The sequence below is a fragment of the Nicotiana sylvestris genome, chromosome 4 (genome assembly GCF_000393655.2).
Source record: "Nicotiana sylvestris chromosome 4, ASM39365v2, whole genome shotgun sequence".
In the NCBI taxonomy this organism is placed as follows: Eukaryota; Viridiplantae; Streptophyta; class Magnoliopsida; order Solanales; family Solanaceae; genus Nicotiana; species Nicotiana sylvestris.
This window is the reverse complement of record NC_091060.1, coordinates 111,192,725-111,215,466: the sequence shown is the minus strand read 5'-3', so window position 1 is coordinate 111,215,466 and position 22,742 is coordinate 111,192,725. Positions and strand designations below refer to the sequence as shown.

The window sequence follows — 22,742 nt, the reverse complement described above, 5'->3', positions numbered from 1 at the left end:
GGACAATATCAATATCATAATAATAACTATAATATATTGCGGCGTGCAACCTGATCCCACCAGGCAATATCAATATCATAATAATTGTTACGACCCTAAACCCATACCCGGTCGTGATGGCGCCTCTCGTGAAGATAAGGCCAGCCGACACACACCCAATTCATTTTAAGCAATTAAAATAATACAAATTAAGCCTTTAACATGATTAAATCCCAAATAAATAGTGAGACAGTACAATTTGCGGAATAGACACAGCCCAACATTGGTGTATCACCAGTGATGAGCATCTAACAACCGATTAAAAGTAGGGAGAGTTTACATAGTCTATTATAGAACTAAAACAAGGGAAAATAAGATAGGGGAATACGCACTAGGCTGCGAACGCCGAGCAGCTACCTAGTGAACTCCGTACCGCCTGAGCTGGAAGCAATCAGCACTCGCTAGCAGGACCCGAGGCTCCTGTATCTGCACACAGGGGTGCATGGAGTAATGTGAGTACTCCGACTCAGTGAGTAATAATAATAAATGAAGACTGAGCGATAAGAAATCACGTAAAAATATAACAACATGCTATAAAGAAGCAGTGTAAAACCAATGAAAGGCAAAGAAACAGTAAAATCTTATAAACACACCTTAGTTCAGAATAAGATTCTTTAAAATACTTTTTTAACAGTTAAACAAGTACATGACATGAAACTAGAAGAGATAAACACATAAAAACCGCCTCTCGGGCACAATACCAATAGAATCAGCCCCTCGGGCTATATCTCATTTCACAATGGGTACTCGCGCTCACTGGGAGTGTACAGACTCCGAGAGGGGCCCCTTACGACCCAAGCGCAATATCAAGCCATCTCGTGGCATAGTCAATAGGCTCTCGGCCTCATATCAAGCCACCTTGTGGCGTACAATCTCAGGCCCTCAGCCTCATAATCATAAATCAGTGTATCACTGTTGCGACGTGCAGCCCGACCCAAAAGTATCCTCATAACACAGGCCCTTGGCCTTACTCAGTCAGAATCTCATAAGCCACTCGGGCAACAGTAAAACACGATGCTCAACCCAAAATGTCATTTAATGTGTTGAAACAGAGTAAACATGGCTAAGTTTTGAAAGTAGTAGAATATAGATATTAAAATCAAAACAATGAGGAAATAGCAATAAAAATCCCCTAAGGGTCCAAATAGTTAGCACGAGTCCCAAATATGGCATTCAGCCAAAACATGATGATATGAAACAGTTTTCAATCAAATACACAGTAAAACAGTCATTCGGGATGGACTAAGTCACAATCCCCAATGGTGCACGACCCCACGCTCGTCATCTAGCGCATGCGTCACCTCAATATAGCACAACGATGTGAAATTCGGGGTTTCATACCCTCAGGATAACATTTACAATCATTACTCACCTCAATCCGGTCCAAACTCTAGCCTGCGATGCCTTTGCCTCTCGAATCAGCCTCCGGATGCTCCAAATCTAACCAAAATCAGTGCAAAACCATCAAAATATCCTAAGAGGACAAAGCCCACTCGAAAGAAATTAATTTACAACACAAATCCCGAAATTGGCCAAACCCGACTCCCGGGCCCATGTCTCGGATTCCGATAAACATTACATCAATAGACTCCTTATCACTCCCCGAGTTCATTCATATCAAAATTACCAAAATCCAACCATAAATGATCCCTCAAATCCCTAATTTTAGGTCTCCAATTACAAGCCCTAGTTCTTCAATATTAGGCTTAAATTCCATGATTAATTAGGTGAAATTCACATTACGATTGAGTATTAAGTCCATAAATCTTACCTCCAAGTGTTCCCCCTTGAATCACTCTTCAAAAAGCTTCAAAATCGCCCAAAATGGTGAAAGTTAGCCCGAAAATAGCGGACAATGGCTATTTAAACATTTTGCCAAGGTATTCAAAACCTTCTTCGCAAACGCGGTCAAAGCCTCGCGTTTGCGAAGCACAACCAGACGTTGACCACATTTTTCTTCTTCGCGAATACGTCTGCTTTCTCGCGAACGCGATGCTCCTGACTCCAACCCTACGCGAACGCAACTCTTTTCTCGCGAACGCGTAGCTCAACAACCCCAGCCCTTCGCGAACGCGGGACCTCCCTCGCGAACGCGAAGGCTAAATCTTTAGCCTCACCTGCTAACCCTTTGCGAACGCGAGGGTCCAGTCGCAAACGCGAGGGTCCACTCGCGAACGCGAAGCACTGCTGTCTGCAACACTTCAGCAGATTTTTCTGCAACTTCCTACTAAGTGAAATAATCCGTTTGACTACCCGAAACTCACCCGAGGCCCCCCGGGACCTCAACCAAATATGCCAACATATCCCATAACATCATTCAAACTTGTTCCAACCTTCGGAACGCTCAAAACAACATCAAAACACCAAATTCGCATCGGATTCAAGCCTAAAATTCCAAAATCTTCTAAATTCCGCTTTCGATCAAAAAGTCTATCAAACCACGCCCGAAACCTGAAATTTTGCACACACATCCCAAATGGCAAAATGGACATACTGCAACTTCCGGAATTCCATTCCGACCCCTATATCAAAATCTCACCTATCAACCGGAAAATGCCAAAATTCCAATTTTGCCAGTTTAAGCCTAAATCCACTCTGGACCTCCAAAACATATTCCGATCATGCTCCTAAGTCCCAAATCACCCCCCGAAGCTATTCGAACCATCGGAACTCACATACGAGCCCTTTAACACATAAGTCAATGTCTGGTTGACTTTTCCAACTTAAGCTTCTTCAAAAGAGACTAAGTGTCTCAAACCTTACCAAAACCTCTCCGAACCCGAGCCAACCAACCCGGTCACACAAAATACGACTGAACAAGGCAATAAGAAGCAAAAATGGGGCAAACGAAGCGGTAACTCATGAAACGACCGGCCAGGTCATTACAATAATATATATAATATGTTGCGGCGCGCAACCCTATCCCACCACACAATATCAATTCACCCTTATTTCTCCTCAATATATCACCCTTATTTCTCCTATTGCAACATGCAACCCGATCCCATTAGACAATATCAATTCACCCTTATTCCTCCTGTTGCGGCGTGCAACCCGATCCCACCAGACATAGTTTAAATCAACAACAACAATCCAATAACTCAATTACAAGAATTTCTACTACCAAGAGTACGAGTACACGACAACAAAAGAATCACGAAAAATTAAGGAGTACAACGACCTTTACAAAACAACAAGACAAGTAAGGCATGTGATAACTACACATGCAACCACAACAATTTGGACACGTAGCATATATGCACGAAGTCATAGAGGAACTCACAATTAACAAATAATAAAACAATAAAGAGGGAAATCACTTCAATTAAGGCAAATAAGGGCCAAATAACAAGTAAGAGGTAAAGAAAAGCTAACACCGTCATATAGAGCATGTATAGGTGAAACTAGCAAATAGGAAAACCAATCATATCAGAACACTTCCCACTTAATGAACATAAGGACCTAAGAACCCTAAAAGATAAATTTTCCACAAATACGACCGTGCACGGACTACAATTAGAATAGAGGACTCAAATCCCAAGAGAAAAGTCCCCCACACAAGGTTAGGCAAGATACTTACCTCAATGAAGGCAAACTGATACTCAACAATGAACTCATTGGGTGAAAAGACCTCCAGAGGGCTCAAATCTAACTAAAATAACTTTAAAGCACAAATATAACAAATAAGAAACTATCCTAGATCATAAAGCCTCAATCTTTATCAAATTCTAAAAATTGATCCAAAAGTTGACCCCCGGGCTCGTACCTCGGAACCCGATAAATTTTACAAAAGTCGAATACCCATTCTGATTCACCCATACAAAAATTATCAAATTTCAATACCATTTGGTTCCTCAAATCATGATTTTTCATTTTAGAAATTTCCTTCAAAAACCAACATTTTCATCAATCCAAAACACAATTTAAATGATAAAAATAAAGATAAAATCATGGAATATAATCAACTCTTAGGGGAGGAACACTTACCCAATCGTTATGCTTGAAAAATCCAAAAAGAATCGCCCAAAACCGAGCTCTAGAACTCCAAAAATGGTAAAAATGGCAAACCCTCGGAATATAGTACTATTTATTTTGCCTAGGTCTCAAAGCATCGTGAACGCGGAGGGATACTCGCGTTCCGAAGAAGGAAAGATGAAGGCTGCCCAGATGTCCTTCGCGAACGCGAAGAAGGAAAGTCTGATGGCCCAAAAACTGCTCTTCGCGAATGCGTGAACTAGTACGCGAACGCGAAAAGTGGGATGGCTTAACTACGCGAACGCGTGAGGAGGATGTGAACGCGATGAAGGAAAAGGCAGAGCTTCACGAATGCGAGGTGTCAAACACGAACGGGAAGAAGGAATTCGAGGTAGCCAGCAATAATACATCGCGAACGCGAAAGGCTATTCGCGATCGCGAAGAAGAACATAAGAAGAAGAAAACAACAGTTCAAACAATGGGAAAAATGACCACTAGCCCACACGGAACACACCCGAGGCCTCCGGGACCCCATCTAAACACACAAACAAGTCATATAACCTAACACGGACTCGCTCGAGGTCTCAAATCACATCAAACAACGTTGAAATGACGAGTCACACCATGAATTGAACTTAGGAACTTTCCAATCTTCCAACTTCTAAATTCGCGCCGAAACCTATCAAACAAACCCAGAATGATGCCAAATTTTGCAGACAAGTCCCAAATGACAAGACGGTGCTATTCCAACTCTTAGAATCGCATTCCGACCCGATAACACAAAAGTCAATTATGGGTCAAACTCCTCCATCTTCCAAACTTCAACTTTTCCAACTTTTGCCGAATTGCTTCAATTCAACCCATGGACCTCCAAATCTAATTCCGGACGCACGCCTAAGTCCAAAATCACCATACGAAGCTGGTGACATTATCCAAAACTCATTCCGGAGTCGTTTACTTAAAAGTCAAAATTTCGGTCAAATTCTCACAACTTAAGCTTCCAAAACTAGTTTTCTTCTCCCAATTCGACTTCGAATCATCTGAAAACTGAATTCAACCATGCACGCAAGTCGATACAAATAATGTGAAGCTGCTCGTGATCTCAAACTGTCGAACCAGACGCAATTGCTCAAAACGACTAGTCGAGTTGTTACAAAGAGAGATTATTCTATTGACACTTAAAACACTTGTGTTGGTCAATTTACAAGATTTAAGATGGGGGTGAAATTGTGTACGAAATAAACTTCGTAACCGGAAAGTTTTGCTACCTAAATTTTAGAGTCAAATCTGATTTCATATATTTGAAATTTATTCTTATGTACAAAATGCATTCATAGTTACCAAATAATTCAGTACATGATTGTTACATTATAGTCTACAAGGTGCAAAAAATATGCAACTTTGGTGGCGTAGTTACGCTATGGTTGTTACCTATTATATTAATGTATCTTATTGTTAAATACAATGTTTATTTTGATTGTTACTTAAAATTTATTATATATTGTTAAATTTGTTGTTACGTAATGACGAAAAGTGTCACTTTATGAAACGACAAATTTGGTATCGTGGCGTGTTATCTTGCTTTTTTATCTCATCTCGCCTTTCCTTATTATTAAATAACCATATATTATTCTTTACCATACTATTTTATAATAATTCTGCTTCGTATCCTTTTTTTTTTTAATAATATTGCAACTTTATTCTTCGTATTTTTGATGTGTGACATCATGAAACAACGGTAAAATACAATCTATCCAAACGTTGTATTCATCAAACAATACAATACGATATATTATAAAATGACATGTAACAACAATCCAAACAAGCTACTAGAAACTCGAAAACAACAATTATTTTTTCATGTAGTTCGAATCATACGGTAGAAAAAACCCTGATATTTGAGTGAAAATAATAGAGAGACAGCCAATTATCCATCAAGTTTCACACCAAATAATCCTAGAGATTTCTGGGTTTCCAATAAAAAAAATTGTAGTTCTCCATTAACACCTTTCTATTTATGGAATTATTTCTAAAGTAACTGAATCATCACAACTGTGAACTTTGATTGGGTTCAAATTATTCTAGGGTTTAAAAAATTAATTTTGGATACCATTAATTAGGGGTTTGAAGTAATTCTTGCAACTGAGCTGTCAAGTTGATGATTTCCAAGAAAATTGGATCAAGTCCTTACTCTATTAAATTGTTGTTTTGTGCTTTGTTTTATATCTAAAATTTGTCTTTCTTGCATGTGAATGCACACTGAGCTTAACTTTTGGTGTAACGTTTTAGTATTTGGAAGAAGAATTGAACTCATGTTAAAGTACAAATTAGAGAAAAAACCCAGAGACAAGGGTTTGTAATTCTATAGTTGCTTCTGCAAGCTATTACAAAGCTTGAAACTTGGAAACAATCAAAGTTGTTGGAAATAATAATGCTATAAAAATAAATCCATGGATTTATATTTACTGACAATTCACATATTATTCTTTTCTTGTCAATTTATATGTCATTATAAAAAGGACTGTAAGATCATAACTGCACAGTCGGCTGGTTATACTAAGTTCATGATCTCAGTTTATTTATTTATTTTTACCAAGTCTGGAATTTATTGGTTGATTCACGTCTTGAGACCTCAGTTTAATTAAAAAAAATACATTCAGATCTTACCGCCTGAAATGACTGAATAAAACAGTAAAAGCAATAAGATTATTCTTGGTAAAAATATCTTAGCCTAAGGGACAATACTAGGAAAAGTGTGGGGGGGGGGGTTTCTTTAATAATAAAATTGTCCTTAAATTAAATTAAACCTCTATAAAAGGTGTTAACTTATGTATGATGTATCATTAGACCCTACATTGGAAAATATCGCATTCTTTCGAGCAATTAGCATATTTTAACATATGTCTTTTAGGAATTTTTAAAATTACTTAACTATATGGAATAACCAACCTCAACTTGTTTGAAACATATGCAGAATTACTATTCTACTTAAATGTGCCCAAAAACCTAATGGCTTCCTTTAATTAGAGTTTGCAGAATAGGATGAATCTCGAAAAAATCTTACCTACATATGGTGTATAAACCAGTAAATACTCAATTCAAGTTAAAAGGGAGCATTAGTTAAAACTCACTATTGAGTTACCCTTCTTCTTCATTTTCCTTAATTTTTTGAAATTTGTTTTAGTTTTTCATATAATAATTTGTTTTAATTTTTCATATTATAATCTGCAAATTCACATAAAATAAATAGTAGGTGAATAAGGTTTAAAAATCTATTTTCTTATAATTTGCATTTAACATCAAGTGCACAATACATCTCTTTTTAATTGATATATAGATGACACAAATTTAAGTTTGAAATCAATAACGAGTAACAAGTATATATTGATTTAGTATGTCCGCCACTTTGGATAAAGTTCTCCCATAAATCTCTATACCATCGTTTAATGATATAATGATGTTGTTACTCTTGAAGGAGTATAATTAAAGATTACAGTAGGTTTAAGGACTTTAAAGTATAAATTCCGCGAAAATGCTCTCCTATACTTTCTTCTGGTTCTTCAAAAAATATTATGGTACTAATAAAATGGTCACCAAGATATATACCATTAGTTGATTTTCTCAGAACTATATGCATATTTCACATTTAACAAATGTTATGCGATTTTTCCTTTCTGTATATTTAAATTTTAACGGGCGAAATTATTTCTCACTTATATTAATGAAAAATAATAAATACTCGTAAAATAATCGAGTTGCACCTGATCCGAGACCTCCCTTATAATAAAATACATAGCCATAGTCGGACCACATAACAATTTCAAAATGATTTCTATCTTTGTAGATAGTGGTCCCATGTAGACATTTTTATAATAAGATCTTTTTCCGAGCATACAACATGACGTGGATGGCACACACTTCTTGAATAAACCAAAGCACAAAATTATGCCCTTCGTTTGTCGGAAACCTTACCTATAATAGGAGTAAATAAAAATAATTCCCCCTATCTTAAGATTATTGCAATCCAAAAGAGTGTGTGATGTACCTCAAAACTTCCGACCTTCTAGTTGGTAGAGGACCACGTTGATTAATGATAAACAAATACCATTGGGGCTAAATCCCAAACTAGTAAGTAAAATATTCTATGTGGGCAAAAGTGTAATTAATCCAATACATGATTAATCAGCTTTCATTGACACCCAATGCAAACAATAGCTTTGTGCATTACTAATCCCTTGTTTGCTATATTTTTTCAATCTATGTATAATTAATACTTGTATTAGTTATATATTCTATTTGGCATCCTATATATAACTATTACATAGCAAACCATGGTATTAGCAATGCAAGGATTTTTAATACATGCATAAACATAACTCCCCCTCAATTCCCTCAAAATCTATTTCAAATACTTCCCGTCATCTTTGTATATTTTAATATTGTGATATTTTAATTACTTTTTCCCCTTTAGCATTCTACTATAATCAAAATAATATCATATTTAATATTAAAATAAATATGATTTTGAATTAGTTTGAAGTATACATTGAAGTTTACTTTATTTGTTAAAAATCTATTCATTTTTTTAATAATTGGTATTTTGTATTTATGTCATAGCAATTAATTTTTTCTTTTTTTTAGCTTTAATACTTCAATTACCTTTCTCTTTTAATTTTGCTCCCCTATAAAAAAAGTTAGATTTAGAGAGAGTAAAGAATGTGGAGGATAATAAAATTATTATAATAAAAATAGTGTACAAAGTTAAGAGAGTTTTTGGCTAAAATCATCCCTCAATTATGGCTCAAAACTAGAGTACATCCTTCTGTAATAATAGTGAACAAAAAACATCCCTTAGCTATCCAAAAAAAGGCAAGAATCATCCTTCCGTTAATTTCCATTAAGAAACTAACAGCTGCAATCAAAACATGTGTCAAGCACGTGACTTCAACCCCTAGCCCCCCACAAAATCTCACTATTTTATCCTTCCTGATCATCTCGTCTTCATCATTCACCGAAGCTTAGGCTTCAAAAACTTATTTTTTTTTCAATGTAATAAATATTAAAATATTCAACTTCTATATTAAACAAAAGACTTTCTAGAATTTTGTAAATTCAGTAATATCAGTATAAGTTAATGTGAAAGCTATTGTATATGATATTATCGAATGCTTAAAGAATCTATAATATCAATAATACCATTTTGGGTGTGGATGATTGACCGCTTAAACTTCGAGCCAACATTTATATATTGTTTCTTATGCTTCAATCCACAAGATCTGGTGCTTTTAAGAATGAGGAAGATATTTAGTTTGAGAAATAGCAAAATACTACTCTGGGCGAAAAAAGCCAAAACTTTTTTAATGGCTATTGTTGCTTTTACCTTGTTTGTGAGGCGTGTGAAGATAAGTAATGGAGAATAGCCCTAGCTTCAATTCTAGTTCAAGAAAATAACTTATCTTGTTGCTCTAGTTATTTTATGAAGTTAAACGTAGAATAGTATAGCTTTTGAAGCCTAATATGGAAGAGCGGGGTACCTTCGGGAGGGATAGAATAAGGAGTATATGGAGATTTTGGGGGAAGTCATGTGCTTGGCACAAGTTTTGGTTGTAGAAGGATGATTCTTGCCCTTTTTTTATTAGTTAAGAGATGTTTTTTATTCAATATTATTACACAAGGATGTACCCTAGTTTTGAGTAATAGTTGAAGGGCGATTTTAGCCAAAAACTCAAGTTAATGAATGTAGAGGATATTTTTGTAAACAATAATTTTTTTTCTAGAAATATGCAATGTTTTAATACACCAAAACAATCAGTAAATAAGAACTAATCTCTGCATAACTAATACCAACATAACTAATCTCAGCATAACTAATGTTAATATAACTAATCTCAACATTACTGCCACCAACATTACTAACATATCTTATTCAACACTATTCTTGTTACCTCCTGTCAAATGACCGCTTAATGTGATATATAAAATCAGACCAAACTCCCTATCATTACCACTCTATTCATTAGAGTACTAATCCCTATTTTATTAATGCCTTAATCTCAATCAGCTTCCTACCTTCATTGTCTCTTGTTTCAGCTCCTTTCTTCTTCTTCTTCTTCTTCCCTTTTTCGTTTATAAATCACACACTTCTCTTTGAGTTAGCATAATAACAATCACTTGAAGCGCAAGGCCGTTGGTACTATTGTTAGGTATGGCGACAATGATAGTTGATGACACCATCCCAGATTTTGATTATTACGGTGGTTTAAGCACCCCCACCACCACTACCACTACCACCACCACCTCCTTTTCTGATGATGACCGTGATCATGGTTGTACATGGAATGACTGGTCCGCAGTTATTGATTTGGATGCTTTTTCTGGCGGCGATAATTTTCAAGATCTAATTGAATCCATGATCGAAGGGAACAATTCTTCAGGAGGGTTGAATATGAATATCCCAAAATCGACTACTTTTTACAACTCAGAGGATTCTGTGTTGATGGAGGAATCAGAAGAATCGAATAACAATCAATCGGAAGATGTCAACGGGCTGAAGCTTGTTCACTTGCTGATGGCAGCAGCGGAGGCGCTAACCGGCGTGAACAAAAGCCGTGAGTTAGCTCGAGTGGTATTGGTTCGGCTCAAGGAATTGGCTTCCCCTAACGGCTCTACTAACATGGAGAGGTTAGCCGCGCATTTCACCGATGCCTTGCAGGCGTTGCTCGACGGTGCAGCCTCAGGATCTTTACACGCTAAGAGCATGTTTTCTCCTAATTATAAGGACGAGCAGCAACAGGGAGATGTTCTGGCTGCTTTTCAGTTATTACAGGACATATCCCCTTTTGTCAAATTTGGGCACTTCACAGCAAATCAAGCTATTTTAGAAGCCGTGGCTCATGATAGAAGAGTCCATATCGTGGACTACGATATAATGGAAGGAATCCAATGGGCTTCCTTAATGCAAGCCTTGGTGTCCAGAAAAGATGGGCCCCCAACTCCCCACCTTAGGATCACAGCACTGTCGAGGAGTGGCAGTGGTCGTCGGTCGTTCGGGACAGTCCAAGAGACCGGCCGTCGGCTAACAGCGTTCGCTGGGTCCATCGGCCAGCCATTTTCGTTTCACCACTGCAGGTTGGACTCGGATGAGACTTTTAAGCCATCCACGCTGAAGTTGGTCCGAGGAGAAGCTATAATTATAAATTGCATGTTACACTTGCCTCATTTTACCTATCGAGCCTCGGATTCAGTCGCGTCATTCCTATCCGGATCCAAGACCCTGAACCCGAGGCTCGTGACCTTAGTCGAAGAGGAAGTACAGCCCATTGGGGAGGAGGAAGGGTTCGTGGGCCGGTTCATGGACATATTGCACCACTACTCGGCCCTTTATGATTCACTCGAGGCAGGGTTCCCGCTCCAAAGCCGGGCTCGGGCTTTGGTGGAGCGGGTGTTCCTTGGGCCTCGGATAACCGGGTCATTGGCCCGGATATACCGAACCCGAGGAGAGGATGAGAGGTGCTCGTGGGGGGAGTGGTTGAGTGCGGTGGGGTATCGTGAGAGTAATATAAGCTTTGCAAATCATTGTCAAGCAAAACTGCTTTTGGGGCTATTCAATGATGGGTATAGGGTGGAGGAGATTGGCACCAATAAACTCGTTTTGGGGTGGAAGTCCCGGCGCCTACTTTCTGCTTCTATTTGGACCACTCCGGATAGTGACTTGTAATAAATAAACTATATATAATTCATGCAAGTGTGCAAGTTACTATCTGCTGTGTGTGTTGTTATAGTCCTTGTTTGTGTTATATATTTCGTATCGAAACTAGTTTTTCGTGAGGCTTTTCATCGTTTCCTATGCCAAGAATCAACTATGTGTGTGTTTTGGTCCTTTTCCTGTGATATTTCGATTGAAACTAGTTGTTTGTGAGTCCTTTCTTTGATCCCTACGATAAGTTGTTTCCAATGGAGTGGCTGAGTGATGAAAGGAAGCAAAGTTCTTGCTCTATAAAATATTACGTCATGTACTATTTATCTTCCAAGCTTAGATTGACCAATTTGTGAAATTGTTCAGTTTTCATGAAAGTAAAGATTCCGACTGATGATGATTATTCTACAAAAGTAAAAACCTTTTTGAAAATTAGTGAACAAAGCTATAAATCTTGCAGGGATGAATATGAAGATTATAGTCTTACAAAATAATTTACAAGGAAACGAGAAATGTTATGTCCTACTAGTTTGGAAAAATCTAAATGCTGAAATGCGCGATCAAGGCATCTAAAAGTAGTAACATCCGTGAAAATCTTTGGCGCGATTATTTTATAAAGATATAAATTTTTTATTTAATTAAGGTTGACATTTCAATGTTTTAAGATTCCGAGATCTATATTCAAGTAAGTGCATTAGTGTTTTGACATTGTATTAGTCAAATTACCCTTTTATGCATTGATTTTTATTCACAATTCACAATACCAACACGTAATACCTGAACTCTCGCTTAGTAGATACTCTTAAGTTCCTAATTGTAGAAAGACTTGCCATTCATTTTGGGTGTGTTATTGGTATAATATAAAGGGAACATTTTCTTGAAAATGTTTTCAAGATATAGGACGTTTTCTGACAACGAACACAAAAATATATTTTATCTTGAAATTAAAAGGAGATAAACGATTTTACTTGCTCATGTTTTTTTTTTGTAATTGTTTATCTGAAATAGTTTCAATATTTATTGAGTAATGGATAGTTAAATAATGTTTCTTCTGAAAATTGTTACGTTGTCCGGAAAAAAATACTCAGAAATATACTCCTTCATATACCAAACTCATATCTTAAGTTTTATCCGGGATGGGGTGGGGTGTGGGGGAGCGGGGGAAGAGAAGCCTAGGATAGGTGGTAACTCCGCACTCGTAAGCGAAGGGATTGAAGGTAGGGGCGTACCACGAAAATCGATCCCCGCACAAAACTGATAAATCGAGTTAAACCGAAAAAAATCCGATAGTGATTTTGTTTGACTTGGTTTGGTATTGGAAAAAGAAATCCGATCATAATTGATTTGGTTTGGTTAGGTTTGATATTAACTAAAGAAAAGTCAAACCGAAACAAAACCAATCCGACATTTTATATATATATATATATATATCCATAATTGCGCTTCACGTTTGACCACGCGCCTCACGCGCAGCAAAATTAGGCGATACCCAAACCTTTGGCTGAAGAAAGGTACGATTACGCTCCAGCCGATGGAGCCGCCGGGCGGCATCATACCGGCGTGTATAGACCATCAGAAAGATCCCCAACCAAGAGCGAACCTACTAGCAGAAGGAATCCCAGCAAAAACATCATATGCTAACACAGTCTCCTCAGCAACCCCAACCCTTCAAGAGCAAGAAGCGGTGATTGCAAGGAGAACAACACATAATGGGATGCCAGCGGTGATTTTCAAGACCAAGGATTACTATGGAGTTATGGCGGCTGAATGCAGGAGAACTATTGTGGGGAGATTCGCCCACAAATTGAAAAAATTAGGTCTCGATTCCTGGAGCGATTTTCGTTGAAGGGGTCGGTCAAGATCGGAGTTTATGACAACTACAACGTCTTTCTGGATTTTACAAATGAAGAAGACTTCAGTACAGTATAGTATAAGAGAGCTGTGGAAATTGAGGGGCACCAAATGTGGCTCCAGAAATGGAGTCCTGACTTCAAACCAGAGGAAGACCTGCCTATAGTTCTAGTATGGATCCTACTTCCAAAGCTACCTTTTCACCTTCATACGTGGCCCTATGTAAAACAAATTGCAAGGGAGGTTGGTACTCCACTGGAAATGGATGTTGCAACGAGGAGGAAAACCAGACCAAGTATGGCCGAAGTTAGAGTTGAGGTGGATCTCCTTAAGCCATTACCTAACCATATTTGGGTTGGTAACGAAGACGACGATTCTCCATTGAAAGGTTTCGAACAAAAACTAGAATATGAAAGTGTGCCCAAGTACTGTAGGCACTGCAGAAAGCTGGGACATGATTTGATAAATTGTAGAGTGGTAGAGAAGATGAGAATTGCTGAGAAGAAAGAAGAGGACAGAACCATGATGCTACAGGAGCATGAAGGGGGAAACAAGGACTCAAGAGAAGAGGGATTGATCCATAACAATAACAAGGCAACCCAAGAAAAGGCAAAGGAAATGGCAACAATGGAAAGAAAACCACCAGAGGATCAGAAGATCAAAGAGATGACCAATATCAAAATGAGATCTAACAGCAAAAAGAAGAAGAAAGCCAAGAACAAAAAGATAACAAAGAAAAAACCGAAGGTCACCTTTAAACCACAAAAGGTGAGGCAAAAGGAGAATGAAGAAAGGAATTTTGCTGGGGATAAACAATCTATTCCGGTGGAGGAAAACAATAACCTTCAAAAGCAGAATGAGGAAAGCAACAACAGTAACAGAAAGGAAGATAATAATAACAGGGATGCCCAGTCTTCTATTAAGGAGCATGAAGTAGATAGGGGAAAAGAACTAGCTGACATCTCTTCAAAGGAAGGCAGAGAGCTAGTATAACCACACAACAAGAACACCAATAGCAACATACAACAAGTAGCAGAATCAAAAATGGATTCCTCTAGCGTGGGGACTGAAATTAGAAACCACCCAGGAATTCAGTTAGTGGTTGACCTTAATGGAGCATCAACAAGGGGGCCTCATCTAAAGGAAACACTGCACCAGTCAGACGAAGAAGTAGCTGACAGCCTGATAAATGCCTTCGCACTAATGAACCATAGTGATGGTGAATTGGATGATCATTACCAGAGGCATCGAAAGGAGGTAATAGAAAAAACAGGTTTGTCGCCAATGGCAAGAGGAAGAAGTAGAAGCAGAAGAAAGGGGAAGAAAGACACAATCTAATCCAACCCTGACAAGGGAAGGACACAAACCAACCTCTCCTAACCTTTTATGATTAATTCCATCTTTTGGAATATAAGAGGGACGATATCCAAAAAATCCAATCATAGGTTGAAACAACTTGTACAAATTAATAATTTACAATTCGTAGCCATCTTTGAACCTTTTGTTATGAGGGATAAAATTGAAGGCTATAGAATATTTTTGGGGTTTGATCACTGTTTGTCTAATGATATCGGACAAATATGGTGTTTCTGGTCCGGAAACTTCAATGCCAATATTGTTTGGGCAGATGATCAACAAATCACCATTAACCTAAAGGATGCCTATGGAGGAGATGACGTATTCATCGCTGCAATTTATGCGAAGTGCACACCAGAAGAACGAATGGAGCTATGGGATAGTTTGATACAAACAGAACCTCTGATTACGGGGCCTTGGTGCATTGGAGGGGATTTCAATGTCATTTTGGATCCATGTGAGAAGAGGGGGGAAGGCCACATAGAGTTTGCAAGAGCTTTGATTTTTCAGCATGTATGGATAGTTGTGGTGTTACTGATTTAGGTTATGTGGGTTCTACTTTCACCTGGTGTAACAATTGAAGTCCTAGGAGGAGAATATGAAAAAGATTAGATAGAATTATGATTAATGATGGATGGATACATAAATTCCAAAGTACTGTGGTCAGACACCTTAGCAGATCAGGTTCTGACCATAGGCCCTTGCTTATGAAGTGTCAAACAGAACAAAAGGATTATGTAAAATGCTTTAAGTTCTTGGACTTTTGGACTGAACAACCAGATTTCTATGATCTGGTTAGGGAGGTATGGGGTTCTCAAGTCAGAGGGAATCCCATGTGGACTCTGCAACAGAAACTCAAAATGTTGGGAAGAAGACTAAGTTACTGGTCAAAAAATGTGATTGGTAATGTATATTTGAAGGCGGAGGAGTGGGAAGAAGCAGTACAAACACTGGAGGATCTAGATTTAACAGTTAACACTGAACAATCTAGAGAAGATTTAAACAAAGCACAAGAAGAGTATGTCAAATGGATGGCTATGCAAGAATCTCTGTTGAAACAGAAATCACAGATCAGGTGGTTTGAGAAGGGTGACTGCAACAGTAGATACTTTCATAATGTCATCAAAGAAAAGAGGAAAAGGCTACAAATTCACAGAATAAAGAACCGTAGAGGCAATTGGATCCAAGGTGACGAGAAAATTGCCAAAGCTGCAATCCGACACTTTCAGAAGATGTTCAACCTTTCCCCTGTTAACGTAGATGGGAATGTTCTAAATTGCATCAGGGAAGTCATTACAGAGGAAGACAATCTACAACTTTTACAAGTTCTGGAGGAAAGGGAAATCAAAGAAGCAGTTTTTGATATGAGTGCTACAAGCTCTGCAGGACCAGATGGATTTAATGGAACCTTCTACCAGAAGTGCTGGGATATTATCAATGAAGATGTGGTCAAATTTGTTCAGAGTTTCTTTGAAGGGAAAAGGCTGACAAAGTTTTACGCGCATACATGTTTGGTATTGATTCCAAAAGTACAATCTCCCTCCAACTTTGCAGAAATGAGGCCAATTAGTCTCAGCAATTTCTCTGCTAAGATAATTTCAAAAGTTCTGGCAGGAAGACTTAATCCAATGCTTCCAAGATTGATTTCAGAAAATCAAAGTGGATTTGTATAGGGTAGACTTATTACAGACAATGTGCTGCTAGCTCAAGAGATGGTGCAGGGTATTTCTCAGTCTAATACAGGTGGAAACACAGTTATCAAACTGGATATGGCTAAAGCATATGATAGGCTCTCTTGGGATTTCCTAATATCTGTACTGAGAAACTTTGGCTTCTCAGAATGGTGGATGGAAGTCATTAGAAGGCTAATCTCAGAGGTGTGGTACTCGATTATTGTGAATGAAGTTAGAAGGGGTTTCTTTACTTCTTCACAAGGTTTGAAGCAAGGTGATCCTCTATCACCATCTTTGTTTATATTGGGAGCAGAAGTCCTGTCGCGCTTGCTGAATAATATGTATGATAACCCCAGATTTGTCCTTTTCTCCATGAACACTAGAGGGCCCAAAATTAACCACCTTGCCTATGCAGATGACATAGTCATTTTCAGTGGAGGTAAAAGCAAATCCTTAAAACTTGTCATGAAGCAGGTGAGACTTTATGAGAAGAGCTCAGGGCAGAAGGTGAATGGGGATAAGAGCTTCTTCTGTATGTCACCAAAGGCCTCAACTTCAAGAGTTAACAAAATGATTGAAAGCACTGGATTCAAGCACAAACAGTTCTCTTTCACTTACTTGGGATGTCCTCTATATATAGGAAGGAAGAAACTGTCAATTTTTGATGACCTGGTGAATAGAATCATAAAGAAGATACATGGCTGGCAAGGAAAATTTCTATCGTATGGAGGCAAGGTTACTCTGATCAAACATGTTCTACAAGCAATCCCTACATATACCCTTGCGGCAATACACTCCCCTAAAGGAACTTTCAAATTGATAGAGAAACATTTTGCAAGATTCTTTTGGGGATTTGGAGAGGAAAAAGATAAATATCATTGGAGCTCGTGGGCTAACCTATGTTGGTCGAAAGAAGAAGGAGGCATTGGTTTGAAAAGACTGGAGGACATTAGTGACTCATTTGCGTATAAAAGATGGTGGAACTTGAGGACACAACAAACACTATGGTCCTCATTCATTAAAGCTAAATACTGTAGCAGAAGCCACCCAGTAGCAAAGGCTAAGGTGGCAAAACAATCGCACTCATGGGCAAAAATGATGCAAGTTAGGGATAAGGTAGAAAGACATATCATATGGAAGGTGCAGAAAGGTGGAATTAATTTTTGGTGGGACAACTGGACAACGAAGGGAGCCTTAGCAATTTTGATTCCTAATCAGTCGAGCTGCTAAAGATAGAGTACATGACTGCATCATAGAAGGCAATTGGAATTATAGAAAATTGGCAGATATACTTCCCATAGACATCGTTCAGCAGATTGCCAATATACCAATTGGGAAGGCTTGCCAAGAAGACTATGCAATGTGGGAACCAGAAGAGGATGGCCATTTCTCTACCAAATCTACTGCTCGAGAACTTATTCAGCATAGGCAAACAGATAACATCAGAAGCAAGGTATGGCATTCATACCTACCTTTCAAAATCTCTTTCCTGGTGTGGAGATTGGTACAAAAGAAACTACCTTTCGATGACACAATTGGAAGGTTTGGAATAAACTCCGTTTCCATGTGTTTCTGTTGCAATATCAAAAAAAGGGAAACTGTCCAGCATGTATTCATGGATAGTGAAGCTGCGGTACATCTGTGGAAACGATTTGGAGGTCCCCTGGGTATTCAGTACAGAAATGAAACAGTGAAGGACATGCTAAGTAGGTGGTGGAGAACAAAATCAAGAAATGTTGTTGATAAATTGGTCCTGCAAATAACCCCTATTGTAATCTGTTGGGAGTTATGGAAGCAGAGGTGTGTATGTAAATACGGTGGACAGAAAAAGATGTGGCATAGAAGAATGGAGCATCAAATATGGTGGACAGTTCAATTTGCTACAAGTTTGACCTTCCTAAAATGCTCACGGGGAAATACTTGGGGCGAACTCTGTGATACTGTGGAAAGGCTAAGACAAATTCCCATATGGAAAATTGTAAAGTGGATGACGCCTCCCAATGGAAAAGTTAAAATCAATACTGATGGAAGCTTTACAAGGGAGAAGGCAGGAATTGGAGGCATCGTTAGAGATGATCAAGGAACGATGATAATGGCCTTCTCCATGCCAATCTCGTGCACCAGTAACAACCAAGCAGAAGCACTAGCTGCAAAATTTGGAATCCAATGGTGTTTGCAAAATGGATTTCAAGAATGTATCCTTGAGATAGATTCCTTGATCATCGCAGACATGCTGAAGATGAGAAGCACCAGAAATATGAAGCTCAAAACAGTGATTGATGATATATCACAGTCCCTTTCCCAAGTTAATTGCAGCATTTCACATTGCCTAAGGGAAGCCAACCATGTAGCGGATATCTTGGCTAAAAATGCATCTTCTTCTGGACAACGACAATTAATTTTAGAATGGCATCAACTACCCAAGTTGGCAATAGGTTATTACCATCTAGACAGATGTCAAATGCCTAGTATTAGGATTAGGTATGACAAGGCGAACTTCTTTGTAAGCTAAGTAACAGATTATTTTTGTTGGAAGGGCTGTGGGTGAAATGCACCTCAACTTATTTTGGTGTGAGGGTCCTCTGACCTCTTTTTGTAATCATCCTTTTAAAATGGAATGAATGATCTCCCTACAGTGGAGCTTAAAATTAAAAATAAAATAAATAATATATATATATATTTATTTTTTGGAATTATTTTATAGATTAAAATATTAATATAATATAATTTCTAAATATTTATTTAAATTTGTCAAGATCTTTGTTTATTAACAATTTAATAATAGGTTGGAGTTAAATTGTAGCCCACTCATGTAGAACAACAAAATAAGCGCAAGCCCAAAGCTGTAATTCTATGACTCTTGGCTGTAACTATTTACAAATGTTTCAGGTATTTCTATGACTCTTTTTGTTGTACTTTAAAATGTAAACTGGGAGTTGGAGGAGCGATCTTCCAGTAATTCCTAAAACTTAGCATTCATTTCAGATTGCACATTCTTTATTTATTTTGCTTTTTTTAAAATAAAAAAAAAACCTTCATTTTAACTTCTGAGCATAATATATTCACATTGTCAGCTTTACATCTAATTAACATATGCTTTATTTATCCAAAGCTGCAGGATTCTCATTTCAATGACCTCCCTCACGAGACAATAGTAAATGTATGGTTTTGTTTCGTTTTTTTTTTTCTTTTTCACCACCACACTGTTCCAAATTCAGATCGATATATATGTTGTTTATTTAATGAACAGAACAAAAAGAACAACAAGATAATAAGGCTTCTTTATCAAGTGTTCATCAACTGACGTGTTTTCACAAATCATTGAAATTATCTTTCTTGGTGTAGTATAACCCTTTACTTTCACAGTATTTACAATTTGTAATTAGAGATTGACGTGGAGAAAGGACTATGTATAGAAGTTAAGACTTAAGAAAACTGTAAACAAATGCCGTGTGAATGCAATTTAATTGTTGGCTTAATTTTGAACTCATTTTTTAGAAAAAATTTATTTGTGTCTCACACAGCTGACATTAGTTGTGTGAAACCTTTTTTTTGTCTCACAATTGTGTGGATCTCAGAATTTTATGAATCCAGATGTATAACATATGGATCCACAAATATGTGAGATAAAAAAAATATCTCACACAACTAGCTATAGTTATGCGAGTCACAAAATAAAATCACTCCATTTTTTAGGACCCTTTGGAGCTTGAAGACTTTGGAATTAAATAGTTGGCTTGATGTTGTCATGTTACTCGTCAGCAAAAAGGTGCTAATATTTTGAAGTCCAATTGACTGACAGTGATTTCTCCAAGCTGGCCAAGTGGGTTGTTAAATTAGATGCTCTATTCCCTCTTCTACACCTGTAAGCATGTCCTTTATATTTGTTAAAAAATATTTCCTCCGTTCAAGTTTATGTTAACCTATTTTCTTTTTGATCCGTTCTAAAAAGAATGACACTTTCTAAATTTGAAACCAATTTAGCTTAAATTTACAGTTCTACCATTAATGAGAAGCTTTTATAACCACACAAATACTCTGGACCACTTTTTTGATTTGTTTAGAACCATAAATTTCAAAAGTCTTCTCTTTTTCTTAAACTCCATGCCTAGTCAAATAAGTTCACATAGATTAAAACGGAGAGAGTACTTAAACATGCGAAGATTCCTAGAATGTACTTTCAAGAATGGTATTTAAAAATTAAAACGTTTTTTTTTTTTAAATCTAAAAAGTAGTCAGCGATTTGAACAAATCAAATAAAACAAGAATATGTAATTTTTATAAAAAGCAAAGATCCTCTCTTATCAGGATGAATGGATGATTTATATTTATCTCCATATATAGATGAGCATTTGCTGTAATTGATTATCAGGCTTCAACCGATAGACAGGGATTATTTAGTTCACATGCAAGTTGTCCATAAATTATAATATAAGAATTGTTTATGTGATAATGAAGAAATTGTTATATAGTAATCAACAATGTAAAACTATTATGATAGTGATTAATAATAAATACATTATTATTCAGGAATTACTTATTTTAAAGGTAATTTTTGTTATGAAAAATAATATCCCATCTAGAAATAATATAATAGTGATCAACAATGTAGAATTATTATGATAGTGATTGAGAAATCGCTTCTGCGGATGCGCTTCTGCGCTTGATGTCCGTATTTGCGGTCGTGCTTCTGCGTGTGAATACTCGCTTCTGCGGAGTAAATATTTTCCACCAAATATTGCTTCTGCGAGAAGATATCCGCATTTACGGAACCGCACCTGCGAGAATTATTCCGCAGGTGCGATCATCAGTCTTTAATTCTAGGCACTTTTGACAATTCACATTATCTCCGTTCCAATCCCACAAATACATGAACTAGATGATTGTAAACATATCTTTGGCATATTTGGCAGACCTTTGAAGTATTTTTGAGTCTCTAGACTAGAGAACACACGTTTTGAAGCTAGGGTTCTTGCACACATACTTGAGTCTTGAAGATTTGAAACTTTTGATTGAGAATTTTTTACCCATTTATGCAAATTTCTTAATTTTCTTGCTTTTATTGTATATCTAAGTGTGTAGTATTTTTTCAACACTTGAATCTTGTTTATGGGAATATTCATATTTAAAGTGTGGATTAAATATCTTGTTGTGCTTATGTACTGAACGATTTTTATTTATTATGAAGTGAGTTATTGTTTCTTTAATTATTCTTGTTCTTTAGTGTTTCCAAAGGGATTGACTAACTCTAGGACTCGCCCATTTACTTCGAATTAATTTTGGGATAGATAACTTAGGGTCAGGAAAGATTAGTTATCAAGAATTCGAGGCTTTAACTCTCACTTTATAGATTCTCCTTAGGGATAAGATTGAACATCTTCTCAGTATATTTGGGGGGGGGAGGGGGAGTGGGGAGGGGGGGTGCTTAATCTCTTAATTGTTTAAGGGATAATTTAATTAGAAAGTCTTGCTAGTCTTTAGAAGAAGCTGATATAGAATTATTACCCGAGGCTAATTAACATAAACTCGCTTATATTTATAAAATCGTGAAATACATTAGATCGTTACTTGAGTGTAATTCCCTGTGCATCCATGCTTGTAGCCATTGATCATTTTGCTTGCTTTCTAGGTTAGTTTACATTTTCGCATTTAGACACAAATATTTTCTCAAAACCTTTCTATGTGTTTGGAATTGCATAATAAGTGATAATTCTTTTACACGCCTAATCGTCTACATATTGTTCTCTTTGGGATTCAATACCCGACTCATAGTTGGGTAAATTATATTGCATGCAATCGTATATATTTACTTTTTAGTAGTCAATTTGGGCTTGATTCTTTGGCCTAATTATATTGTTTTCAATTGCTTAGCATGTCACGACCCAGATTTTCTACCCTCGTGAGTCGTGATGGCGCCTACTAGTGAAAGCTAGGCAAGCCAATCATTTCAAATATTTTACCTTTTTCATTTTTAATCTTTTAACAGTTGTGAATGTCATTATATAAACAACGGAACTAATAAAGCGGAAGAATGAAATATAACAGTTTAATAATAATACTGATACCAATCCATAAACATAAGTTACATAAAACTAGTGTCACAATCTCACAGACTTTCTAAGAATACCACAAATAGGGTCTGAACAAAATAG

General features: G+C 37.1%; 2 protein-coding genes across 2 annotated transcripts; both read left to right on the top strand.

Moving 5' to 3' along the window:
* The first annotated feature begins 10,097 nt into the window (after positions 1–10,097).
* Positions 10,098–11,930, top strand: LOC104245736 (protein NODULATION SIGNALING PATHWAY 2). Its single transcript, XM_009801394.2, has one exon. It carries the CDS (start codon positions 10,220–10,222, stop codon positions 11,729–11,731), a length of 1,512 nt encoding a protein of 503 aa, XP_009799696.1. The 5' UTR covers positions 10,098–10,219; the 3' UTR covers positions 11,732–11,930.
* A 1,742-nt stretch (positions 11,931–13,672) lies between these two features.
* LOC104245737 (protein PXR1-like) lies at positions 13,673–14,554 on the top strand. Its single transcript, XM_009801395.1, has one exon. It carries the CDS (start codon positions 13,673–13,675, stop codon positions 14,552–14,554), a length of 882 nt encoding a protein of 293 aa, XP_009799697.1.
* The last annotated feature ends 8,188 nt before the right edge of the window (positions 14,555–22,742 follow it).

What these genes read in the sequence shown, in the direction of transcription:
- LOC104245736 (XM_009801394.2), top strand. Translation starts at nt 10,220, where the DNA reads ATGGCGACAATGATAGTTGATGACACCATCCCAGATTTTGATTATTAC.
- LOC104245737 (XM_009801395.1), top strand. Translation starts at nt 13,673, where the DNA reads ATGTGGCTCCAGAAATGGAGTCCTGACTTCAAACCAGAGGAAGACCTG.